Source organism: Stigmatopora nigra, chromosome 22, assembly GCF_051989575.1.
Source record: "Stigmatopora nigra isolate UIUO_SnigA chromosome 22, RoL_Snig_1.1, whole genome shotgun sequence".
Lineage (NCBI taxonomy): Eukaryota > Metazoa > Chordata > Actinopteri > Syngnathiformes > Syngnathidae > Stigmatopora > Stigmatopora nigra.
The window spans coordinates 1,440,905-1,453,298 of NC_135529.1; the positions used below are offsets into that span (position 1 = coordinate 1,440,905).

The window sequence follows — 12,394 nt, forward strand, 5'->3', positions numbered from 1 at the left end:
TTTTTATTGTTGAGTCTTTGTCATTCAGAGCTGTTCTATTCTTGTTTGAACTGTATTTCATGTGTAGTGTCTCAACGTCAATCATCCTTAATGTTTCCTCCTTTTTCCATCTTTTCCTCTCTGTTATATTTTGTGTAACAATTATTTTTGATGGGAATCTGCCTCCGCCTGCTGGCAGAGGGCGATTACTGCCCTTGGGACAGGGAGCTCCAGTCAGGCCTTTGGCTGGAGAAGTACCTCACAGACGAAGATGATGTTTGTACTTTTAAAGGTAGCGGCACAACAGCAGTTTTGGTTAACAGTGACAATTCTGGCTACTTTTTACCTCTTGTCATGTTTTTGTTGCAACATCTGTGCAATAACATTTTGTGTGATTTTAAAATACAAACAAATTAATCCCAGGCCTGTTCTCTCTAAGGGGTTGACATTATAGTTCACCATTTTTAGTTGTTAACTTTTTTATGTCTAAACTTTTATGTATTATTTTGACTTGTTTGCTGTCTATTCTAGTGCATGTAGAATCCTGTACTATGATAGCAACTATATATTCTAACTTCCTCTGTTCCTCTCTTTCCTTTTTATCCCATACTTTCCTCTTTCTCCTTTTCCCTACCTTCCCTACATCTTTGTCCTACTTGTTTGTCCTTGTCTGCACATACACAACATTGAAACATGCACAATACCTTCATTTAGTTAAAAACCTACACATTCGACAAGCCCTGCAGCCTTTGGATCCTCTAGCAATTCCAGTTGTGGAGGAAACAAATGAAGACTCAAAGACCGATGGTGAAGGCCAACTGGTCTCGGCCTCGCAACCCTCTGAGCATACACATGCTTCATCTACAGGTAAAGCACCCAGAGGAGCCAAGACTGAGGAAAGTGTCACCGAGCCCACACTAGACAAGTTGACATCATTGGGATTAGATCAAAGTGTGTCTAATTACATCAGTGTGATGCTCTTCTATATTATTACGCAGAATAGGAGAAGCCTTCACCCCATGACTAACCTGATTGGTTGGTTAATATTTGTATCACGTTGCTCCCGCCCCCAGCCTGGAATGTCTAATTAAGTGTTCATTCATTTCATTTTCCTTCTACAGTTGTTGTTGGTCCTCTAGGAGGAAACATTATTCTATTTCATCCCAATTTATCATAAATCCTTTGATTTGATGCTTCAGAATTTTTGGTTCTGCTTTCTTTTGTGTTCTGTTATCTCTTTTAATGTGTCCATGTGCCTTTTACTTTACTGTCACTCCCGTGACAACCCCCATTTGAGCTGTGTCTTTTGGTTTGAATGTAGCCCCTGCCCACACATCTGCCCGGCACGAAGCAGTGCGAGTCTGGTTGGAGTCAATGTCTGGAGGTAGCACAGACTTCCGAGGGATCACAGCATCCCGTCTAAGACTCTTATATCTTTCACTGTCTTTTGGCTGGGCTTTTGCAGCATGCACAAACAGCACACACTCACAAGCATGCTGGAAGGCTGCCATTCTCAAAATTGTGTCATTGTTGTGTTCTACTCATGACTTATTCTTCGCATTGGCTTCCCACACATTCCAACTCTGGAAATGTCTCCTTTTTTTAAACACTTGTTTTCCTTTAAATGTCTATCGATGGCTGCAAACAGAATGAGCCATGTGTGCGTTATTTGTTTTTGTTTTTTTGTCACTGCTTTGAAAACTTTTTAGACAGTTGGCCCGGTCTACACATAAAGAAAATCAAGGTTTTTATTCCCAATTAAGTTTTAACTACTTCCAGATCCACCATGACCCTGAACAAGAAAGCTCCCTCAACTAAAATTCCACCATTTGGTAGTTCAGTGGAAAAAGTGTTTTCCAAAACCCGTCTGTTTTGATAACATTGCGATTGACAAACAAACAGCCAGGGAACATTGACACAACTTATTGAATTATTTTCTTTTTGGGCTTTTTAAATCACAAGCTTGTGTCAAGATTCCATACAAGATTTCAATACTCAATTGTTTTAATCTGTCTGTGAGCAATTGAACGGTTTCTTTTTTAAGATATTCAAAATCTTTATGTGTGTACCAGGCCTTAGTTGTTTAGAATCAAGGCTATCAAGGCTTCAGTCTTCCATTCCCAACAACCATGTAATGCATCACTGATTAACATCTAACTCATGATATGTATTGGTTGCTCCTTTTTCCTCAAAAATGGACAGCTGCATGACTTTTTCTTTTCAGCTACAGTGTAACTCTGCTTTTTGTGTATAACTTATTTGTATTCATTTTTAAAAAAATATCGGCAAGTAGGATACATTACTGTTCAAAAGTTAGGGGTGACCTAGACAGTTATGTATTTTCCTTATTCTTTTTTTATTTTGCTCATTATTTTTTATTTTGCTCATTATTTTGAGCTAATATTCACGAGTAGTTCAACTGTATGTATCAAGCTTATATGATTTAGAGGAGTGACTTCTTCAAATGTGGCTTGAAAATTCTTCCCAATTTCCTCAACAAAATATCAGCTAAAATGCCAAAATCAAACTTTGAAGAGGTAAATTATTATTTCAAATATAATTTCTTAACTTGTTAATAACTTGACAATACTTTCTATTCATTTTGCAACTCATTTGATTAACTAGTGGTTCTTACAAAATGTCTTTGTGACCGACCCCAAACTTTTGAACAGTACTTTACTTTATTCTAATTCTTAAAAACAAATTGCATTGTTAAAAAATCTTTTATTTGATTTTTTCCCCCCAGATTGCACCTATGTCTACAACAACTATAGTGTGTTTTACTAATCATACTTGGGTAACAAGCAGTCGGAAAATATAATTTATGTTGCCAAATATTTTTTCCACCAGAACCTTGTGAAGATGATGATCTGGAAGCAGAAGCAGATAGTCAAGATGTGGAGCCTGGTACAGAAATGGATCAAGGTCATTTCCCAGCACCATTATGTCATTTCTATAAAAATGGTGCTACAACTAAAGTGAATAGTTCTTTATTCATGACCATTTTAATTCTAGATGACATCCCCTCTGATGCTGAAGCTGAGGCACGGTTGCACCCATCAGTGCACAGTGGAGCCATTCCAGGAGAAGAAAGAGTATCTGAGAGTGTGGAAATGGCTTCAAGTATTGGTATGTCCCTGCAACCTTCCCACCAGAAATATTGCTCTTTAACATGTTCCTTATGTAGCAACATTGGTTTTGTATTCAGGATTACCCAACACTGAACCTGTAAAGAAAGATGATGATGTCGTCTTATCGCCGGCTTCTCCTGCTAGAGAACCTGAAAGAGAGGTCGGAAAATGGCAATGGCTCTTTCCGTGTAAGTTGATTTCCAGTTAACTGAGGCATATTTTGACTTACAGGTAAAGTCTTCAGATACCTGCCTATCCCCAGAACCTCTCTTTTCTGAGGAATTCAAAGTTGAACGGGCAACACTATCTCCAGCTTCCAAGAGCCCTTCGCCTGTCCTTAAGCCTTCGCCTGTAACGTCTCCAGCCGCTGCATCTTTGGAAAGACCTTTTTCCCCCCTCAACCACTCGCCTTCCAAATCAACCCCAGTCTCGCCGATTACACCAGTTCTCAACACCCCCGTCCGGTCCCCCTTGACGTCACAGGATGGCTCACCAATCGTTTCCCAGCCTATCTCGTTACCAGAGACATGCCCACCGCAGTCTCCCGTCTCCACTCATCGGTCCATATGCCCTCTCACGGGCAACCCGCTGTCCCCAATATGTGCCCAGCCTTTACCATGCCACGAACCTTCCTCCCCTGTCTCTGAATCTCCTGTCAGAACGCAACCTATCCCGAATGTCACATCAACACCCATGTCCAGAACTGACAAATCCATGTCAGATTTGGAAGATACCTCAACAGATGAATCTGTGTCGAAAAAGACTGATATTATTGAGGAATTCTGGTTGAAGAGTGCTGAGATCCGAAAGAGTTTGGGTCTTTCTCCTTTAGATAGAAGTAGTAAAATTTTGGAGGCGAGTGTTGTCCAGACTCCAACACCACCTTCCACAACTGCCAAAACTCTGAATGTGTCAGAAGAGCAGAAACCTGCTTCTACTGGGCGCACTGTGATTCGTAGACTCAACATTACTCTTCAAGGTCAAGTCATTACACCTATTGCTTCTGTGGAGTCTAAAAATAATGATCCTGACAGGAAAGAATTGAGCTCCAACTCAGATATGGGCTTAAATGGGACACAAACAGCAAACAGTGACAGCAACAACACCTCAGACGCCATCGTGCTTACTCCACCCTCCAGTCCACCACCACCGGTGCCTAATAATCAATCCCCTGCAATTATCCGGCAGCAAAAACACCAAGTTTCCTGGAACAACCGGAAAGAAAAACTTCCATTAGAGCTTTCCAAAGAGCTACCAAAATCAAAGACCCCCGTCCCTGCACAGAGATCCCAAAGGAGTCCTGCATCTGCACCCAAACCTGCTCCGAGGAAGGTGTTGTCACCATCAAAAGAACTGGTAGAAACACCCATAGTCATTATGAGGGAAAAGAAAAAGAAGCCTCATACAGAGGAGCTGAGAAAGTCGTTTGTTGAAACGGTGGAAGAAATTCCATTTGCTGATGATGTAGAGGAAAACTTTGATGAGCGGGTGCTGGACACCAGCACAAAGAAGTTTTCCACCGGCAAGGCCACCGCGGACAGACCTCCTTTTCACCTGGCTTTAGCAATGGAAAATGGCAAACCAATTATTCCAGTCAATCCAGCCTCAAAGACGCAGAGGGCCACTCAGTTCTCCCCCGAAGCTAAAGAGATAGCCGAGGAGAGGATAAGGGCAAGAGAAAAGTCTATTAAAAGCCAGGCTCTGAAAGAGGCAATGGCCCAGCAGCTAAATAAAATGAAAGAGTCGACCATAGAAGTGGTGGCATCACCTAAAGTGGCCTGGAGTGTCACCCCAGAGGTCACTGGAAAAACTCGAAAGTCTGCCGTGTCTCCAAAAACAACTGCTGTGAAATCTTTGGAATCCAAGAAGGCAGAGACGCTTCCTGAGCGTCTGTTTAGTAGCAATAGGAGTCTGGACAGCTCAGTGGCATCCTCTGACAGCTCGTCCACAAGTAAGAGCAAAAAACGAAGTTCGCTCTTCTCGCCGCGCAAAAACAAAAAGGAAAAGAAATCAAAGAACGACAGTAGCCGTGTCTCCGGTACAGAAGAGACGCCGCCCAAGCATAAATCTTTGTGGAAGGCTGTCTTCTCAGGGTACAAAAAGGACAAAAAGAAGAAAGATGACAAATCATGTCCCAGTACACCATCATCTAGCTCTGCCACTCACGACTCTTCTAAAAAGAGAGACTCGCCTGACGGGAAATCAGCAGGTAATTAAAAAATAAAAATATATATATGTATATATATTTCTGTATCCATATAGTTGTGCTTGAGTTCGTTCTGCTTATCTCACGTGACAGATGGAAAGTCACGCAGAAACTTGAGCTTTTCTGAGGATTCCGATCTGTCGTGTGACGACGTTCTGGAGAGATCGTCCCAGAGGTCAAAGGCAGATGTGAGTCATTATGAACGTTCCATCTCTCAGACCAATTTTCAAAAGTGACAAGCAATCACTTTGAAGACATCCAATGGGATGATGTTTTGTCAACATCTAAAATATTGACGCCATGTAGGCCAAGTCCGTCCCGTATTCATTTTGCCCCATTTAGTCAAGTTAATAATACAGGGTATGAAAGTAGTGTCGTAACAGATGAAAAGGTTTGAAAGTTGTACTCATCATCAAAGCGATGAATGGTTGGTTTCCCCTTTTTAAAAACTGTTTCCTTCTTAATAATTTCCATTTCTAGCGACACACCGACATCTTTGACCTAGTATCAGGCATCCAGAAGGAAGCAATGAAGGAAGAGAAACTGGACAAGGTGATAAGAAGGGAATTAAAAGAAAGAAAAGGGGTGAAAGTCAGACTTAAAGAAAGGGAACGCGAAAAAGCTGTCGGTCGTGAAAAGGAAAAAGACGATGAGGTATTTTTCAGCAGGGGGCTTTAAAAAGGAATTTCAAGCAATAACATCTTTAAATTGTGTCCAATTTCAGTAGATGAAATCATTTTTCATTACAACTCTTACTCAAGTTGGATAAGTTGTGTTTAGTTTACCAAATATTTAATTCTTCAATCTTATTTTTAGACGAATCAAAAAGCTAATCTTGTTGGATTATTAAAGTCACTTTAGCAACTGACATTATATTTTTATGTTAATGCTTGAAATTCAAATGTCTTCTCTCCCCTGTTCTGGTGGCGTAGATAGATAGAGCTGTTTGATGTAGAGCCAGAGGCATCCGTTCAGTCAGCAGCATTGGAAAATAACTGCATTCATCCCATTCAGATTTGTCATTAACTAAAGAAAAAGTCACCTTTACTTTTGTTGAAGATCAGTAGGACATAAATGTTATGCTGCAGACACAAAATCATGTCATGTCTGGCTGTGTGTGATACAATCCCCCAGGAGCTGCTCATTAGTTTGTGTTTTATTTTGTTTTGTCCTGTTTTAGATTAGTCCATTCTTGTCACCTTTCAGTAGGGTGTTGTAGAAACTTACCTAAATATTTTGACTCCTTGTAAAAGGATCACTAATTACTTATTTGAAGCATAATGGATTATTTTAGTTTTGTTTTGAATTTAAACAGTCTTTTCAGTGAGACTTGTATATCACAGTAGAAAATGTATATCATACTAAATTCTCCTAAGAGAAATTTGATTACATTTGTATTTTCCAGCTGTAAAGCTTCAATTTACAAATGTTAAGGACTAACTTTTAATTCATAACATATTAATACACCATCTCACTACACTGGGTTTTATTTTTTGGAAATAGTAATTTTGATTAATTTTAATTGTTAGTTGCAATGTTTTCAATATTTGGGATGCAGTTTGACATGGACATTAACCCATTTAATCATCATATGTTTGATTCCTCATTTTTTTTGTTTTGTTTTTTTGTTTTGTCCTCCCCAAGTCTGTTTATGTCCCTCATGCACTGGCGTTCAAGAGATCATATGCCTCAAAGGTAGTATCCTTCATGTTCACCAATAACACTCCCTTGTACACCTGCTGCTGTGCGCATGTTCCAATTTATGGCTATGATTATCTAGCTCTGTAACATTTGAACTAACTGTCCTTTCCGGGTGCATGTGTCAAGTGGGGTAACAGCACCCACCAATGACTCTCACACTCGTTCTACCTCTGGCCAAACATGGCTTCTCTGCAGCACTTTGCAAACAAGGCACAAATAGATCTATCTGCTGGTGTCAAAGGTAGCCCTTTCTGGCTGATATGACCTTAACCTGCCTATCTGTCACTGCAGCATGTTTATTCCAGTAAGAACTGCTCAACAGACATTTCCTTCCAGTACCTTGCACTGTCCTTGTGCCTCATCCCAACTTCTAATGCACTTTTAAGTCCTTTTTATACTCTGGTCTGAACATCACTGTATTATCTGACTCAAATAACTCATTTTGCAGAGAATTTAATTTCCTGCTGTTGTACAATAATACTGTAAAATGTCCAATGGTGGGAATTAATACTGTATATGCTGCATTTATTATTCATGCTGTAATATTGAAATCAAAGGTGCTCCATGGAGCTTTAGATGCATGATGTTTGCAGATTAATTTCACAAGCTTTTTTTTACATGAGGATTGGAAAGTAATAAGATACTGTGCCAAGTTCCAGGTTAATTTAGTTTCATTTACAAGTCAGCGCACATAAGTGCTAGTTGACAAATGTTCAGTATGTTGTGGAATAATTGGCCTATTATTGATTTTTCTTATTTGTTTAAAACGTCTAATGGCTTGTTGTGATATCTCCAGAAAACCTACACAGAAGAGGAGCTCAACGCCAAGCTGACACGACGAGTCCAGAAAGCTGCTCGACGTCAAGCTAAGCAGGAAGAACTCAAGAGGTTACACCGTGCCCAGGTTAATAGCCCATTTAAACGTTATTTGCAATGCAAAAATATCAATGGAAATTCCATACATTATCCTTGGATGCATTTATATTCTTTCTAGCAAGATTTTTTTCTCTAGCTATCCATTCATCTGGGAATGCCTGCCTGTACACTTACTATTACGTAACTGTTTTGAGTACAGGTTTTTAAGAATTTAGCAAGGGGTCAAACAGCATGGTAATTATTTATGCTGTGTATGTAAGTATTAAAAATTCACCATTATGCAATCGTTTTGCACAACATATGGTATGTCTCTTCTGACCCGGTGCACTGAGAACTACTGTGTCCCATGGTGAAGAAATTCACTCTGGTGGGTTGTACAACTCGTCTGCAGTACTCCTCTTAGGCTGTCGATTCAGCTCTAAAGTGCATCGGAGAACTCTTCTTTTGCAATCAGGGCAGTGCGCAAAAGGGCCCCCTCATTTTTCTCCAGCCTAGTGCATGATGTGATTAAAGTTGCATCAATGCTAAAGCAAGAAAAAAGTCCAGTGTATCGGGTTCTGCTTCTAGTATACCCCTTATAACTTTATCCCAAAATTACAATTTAATGAAAATACTAGAAAAATACTAGTTTTGCTAGACTATGTTCCCAGTAAAAGTTGATTTCCAATACAAGGGTAGAAATGTTCACCACAATCCATAATTTCTCCAATGTTTTTATCATTTATTCGATTATTCTTTGGGTAACACCCTGTTCTAAATTTTCTTTTTAACATTAGATTATTCAGAGGCAACTGGAGCAGGTGGAAGAAAAGCAGAGACAGCTAGAGGAGAGAGGCGTGGCTGTGGAAAAGGCACTGCGAGGAGAAGCAGGTAAACATTAACTTTAATGCCTTTTTCTCTCTTCATCTCCAAGTGGTAGTGTAGCTCAGACTTTTAACAGAAAATGCTCGTTCCGGGAGTCGTGTGATGTTCAAACATGCCAGAGTTATACATCTTATTCTTGAAGGCCCTCCTCTTACCAGCAATGGCATGTCTTGACATAATTTGATTCTCAGTTGCAATCAGCTATTTCTTAAACTACAACGGTAACAATAAATAGAATATTGATGAACACATTGATCTAAACTACAATTGAAATGAATAACTGTTCTTGTAAGATCATTTCGATCTTGTGGCAGCAAGATTTCTATTTCTTCACAACTGAAGCAGGTAATTGTTCTTTCTTTTACAAGTAGCATAAACAACTACTCGTTTGTTCATTACGTGATAGCGTTCCGGAACATTAACAAGATTGCTTTATTTACAAGATAGTTGTTATGGAACTGTGTTATGGAAGTATTCCTTCCTAGTTTATTTTGATGTCTTACTATTGTAGTAAAAGCTTCGAACAGATACACGACTATACCACACCGTCTTACTACTGCAAGCATCCTTTTTTTTTCATCTTTTTCTTTGTATTTTTATTATAAGACACATGTCTTCAGCATAATTACAAAAAGAACCACAATTAATTTCTTGCCACAAAAATTTGTAGATGTCTGATATAAGAAAGAATATTAATTGGAATTTTTGTATGATTTCATGCACCTTATCTAATGGTGGATTCCAGTTTTTTTACAGTCCATTCATAAAAACCTAAATTATTAATACAAGTAACATCCGACTTACGACCACTGCCACCAGATGCAAATTCTTTTCCAGCAGATGCTCATTTTTTTTAATTCATTGTCTGGCACTGCAGCGAGGAGCAGCCCTGCAACGTGACAATTTTGGCAGCCAGCATCTAACTCTCGCACAGCAATCTACCACTTCCCTCAGTAATTAGATAGCGTCTCGACACCATCAAGATGTTGTATTGGCTCTTTTACTTTAATGCAATGAGTTCGATCCAACTTCTTCCATATCTGCTCGAGGAAACTTAACATTTGGTTCACGTTGACGTCGCCTACCTCGGCGGCCAGTCGTAAGTCTGAGCATCTTTTTGAGGTTTAAGTGGTTGCTGTTTGTCATTCTCTGCACGGAAGGAGAAACCACTGCCGTGCAGATCAGTAGACGTTATTAATTGCAGTAACCGCCAACATAGCTAGATGCGTGATCTCCACTTAGTGCCAGCCGGCATGGCCGTTATAGCTTGACGGCAATCATTCATCAGTAACTTTTGACAAAAATTATTATATATTGTATGATCTTTACTCCCAACTTGCGTCCAATCTGACGTACAAACGGCTGATCGGGAACCAATCTAGTTTGTAAATCGGATGTTACTTGTATTGATGTTCTCCCATTAACCAAGTGACTGTTTAGTTTAATCAATCGTTTCTCTGGTTTAACATATCTGACCCTCTATTTTCTTAAAGGAATGTACAAAGGTACTTATACATTACCAAAACAGCACAAAAGGAGATCAGGTACTAGATTTTACTGACATTTTTCCTTCATGTGACACTGTTACGTCGGCTCCATCTGTGGTGACACACTGCAACACGTTTCCATCTTTGAACATCGTAATTTGTCTGTAACATGTCCGCCATCGTTAGTTTGAGTTGCATGCACTTAGAAAAATCTTGTGTTCTGATAAAGATGTGTGTGCCTGATTTGAATGCAATTTATCTCCTTCTGTCTCCCAGCGACGAGCGGTTCCATAATTCTAATATGTTGTGATGACTGATGCTATATGGTGGAAATCAAAATAATTCAGATTGGTTTATAGAATTACAGCCCACACAGTCATTTCACACAGATTGGTTTATTGCAGCTAAGGGCTGCCGCAAAGAGTTCTGCCAGTAAGCTTTGCATTTGACTCGCTTTTTCCAATGTAGGGCAACAGCAACCTATATAGGGTTTGTATTGAATGTACATTATAAATGGACACACTGGGCCATCTGGACTTTGTTTTTGCACTACTACTCAGTTATGCTGGAACGGAAAAGAACCTTTCAGTGATTTACATACTGAGTTGGAAAATATATGAATTCTATTTCTATTGAGAGAATGAGCTCGTCCCAATACTTCTGTACTACTATCTGTATCCAGTTGTAGTCAAATATCCCATTTTACACCCAGATGCTCTTTTGGTGAGAAGTACCCAAGTATTCATTCACGTTATAAAATGAATCTTCCATACTTGGCTAGGTTAGGTAATGTAATTTAATTAAATGCTACAAAATAGCCATAAAACTCCAAACGAAACAACCCGAGTCAGATTGTTGCAATCCAGAAAATCCATTAAGCATTTTATTAATTTTGATAGGCATCATGTGCTCATGATCACAATCTGTTTGTACTGGAAACTGTTGAGTACAGAAGGTTATTTTGCAGGTTACAGTGTACATGTGTGATCATGCATGTTTATTTTAGGCATGTTGGCATGCCCGGTTTGGGGCTGTATGAAATAACTCAAATGTTTAATATATCCCTGTCATTGTAGACTATTGGGGAGATTCTAATTACAGTGAAATCCTGGACTTACATCTGGGCGGTATGTATTTGCAATCTGTTAGTTCCAGACTAACCCAATGGCTAACTGAATCTCTCCCCACCCTATCCTTTTTTTTGGTGCTTTGTACCCTTCAACCTCCATTGATGGGCTGGCTGGCTGATTGGTTTTTAGTGTCATTACAAAACCTCCATTCCACTTGTCTGTATCCCCCTGGGCATTTCCTAGCAAAAAAAGTGGATCAGACCTTTGAGATTAACTCTGATTTGTGTGAAGCTATACATGCTGGGTTTTACATTCAGTTCATTCAATTGTATTGTCATATGTTGCCCTTTTTATGTGACTTAGTCTAATACAACCACAACGAGAAAAACACAAAACTACACAGCATTCGAGATAAAAAACAAAACACTAATATGTTTTTGCATGTTTTTTTTATCATCCGTAAAAACACAATCTCATCAAAATTATATCTGCAAAAAAAGGAAAGAGCCCCAAATTTCACTGGATATTTTCCCTTAATTTTTTTCCATTATGTTTGTTATAGCTCCAGTACATTCCATCCTCATGCCAATGAGTCTGTAACACACACACACACACACATACACACACATTAGCATGTATGTACATTATAGGGATGGGGAAACATTCAGAATGTGGTAGTTTGTGTCTTTCAATTAGAAACACATTTGTTTGTCCGATTAACTGTGTCCCCTAGTGCAAATTAGACTTAAACCTTGTCAATATTCCTTATAATCCAAGCTTTGTTGACTCTTCTTAGTTGTGTGCAATAATCCCCCCTCCCCCAGGCTTTCTTTCATACCTGCTCATTTATTGCTCCGCTAGTATTTAGACAGTGTGAACTCTTGTTAATATTACCCCTTGACCTCTAGTCTTGCTTCAAGTGTGTGTGATTAGAGTTTTTGTTTGGTTTTGTTGAATTAATCTTCACATTTATAGATGCCCCGTGGCTTCTCTTGACCATGAAACCATGTTTTAATCACTCATGATGTGAATGTTATTGGCTTGGACATATTGGTAAACTGACTACACCAAATTATTCAC

The 12,394-nt window shown here is 39.2% G+C and overlaps 1 protein-coding gene across 1 annotated transcript in view; it reads left to right on the plus strand.

Annotated features, from left to right (window-relative positions):
* LOC144180928 (protein-methionine sulfoxide oxidase mical3a-like) overlaps positions 1-12,394 on the plus strand; it is a 42,020-nt gene that overhangs the window by 22,663 nt on the left and 6,963 nt on the right. The window contains exons 27-39 of the mRNA XM_077709102.1: positions 179-271; positions 694-846; positions 2,830-2,904; positions 2,995-3,108; positions 3,188-3,270; positions 3,342-5,319; positions 5,410-5,504; positions 5,797-5,970; positions 6,961-7,011; positions 7,814-7,921; positions 8,670-8,763; positions 10,251-10,301; positions 11,321-11,371. Of these exons, the coding sequence (XP_077565228.1) occupies positions 179-271; positions 694-846; positions 2,830-2,904; positions 2,995-3,108; positions 3,188-3,270; positions 3,342-5,319; positions 5,410-5,504; positions 5,797-5,970; positions 6,961-7,011; positions 7,814-7,921; positions 8,670-8,763; positions 10,251-10,301; positions 11,321-11,371 (3,120 nt within the window). The remainder of the gene's footprint in view (positions 1-178; positions 272-693; positions 847-2,829; positions 2,905-2,994; positions 3,109-3,187; positions 3,271-3,341; positions 5,320-5,409; positions 5,505-5,796; positions 5,971-6,960; positions 7,012-7,813; positions 7,922-8,669; positions 8,764-10,250; positions 10,302-11,320; positions 11,372-12,394) is intronic.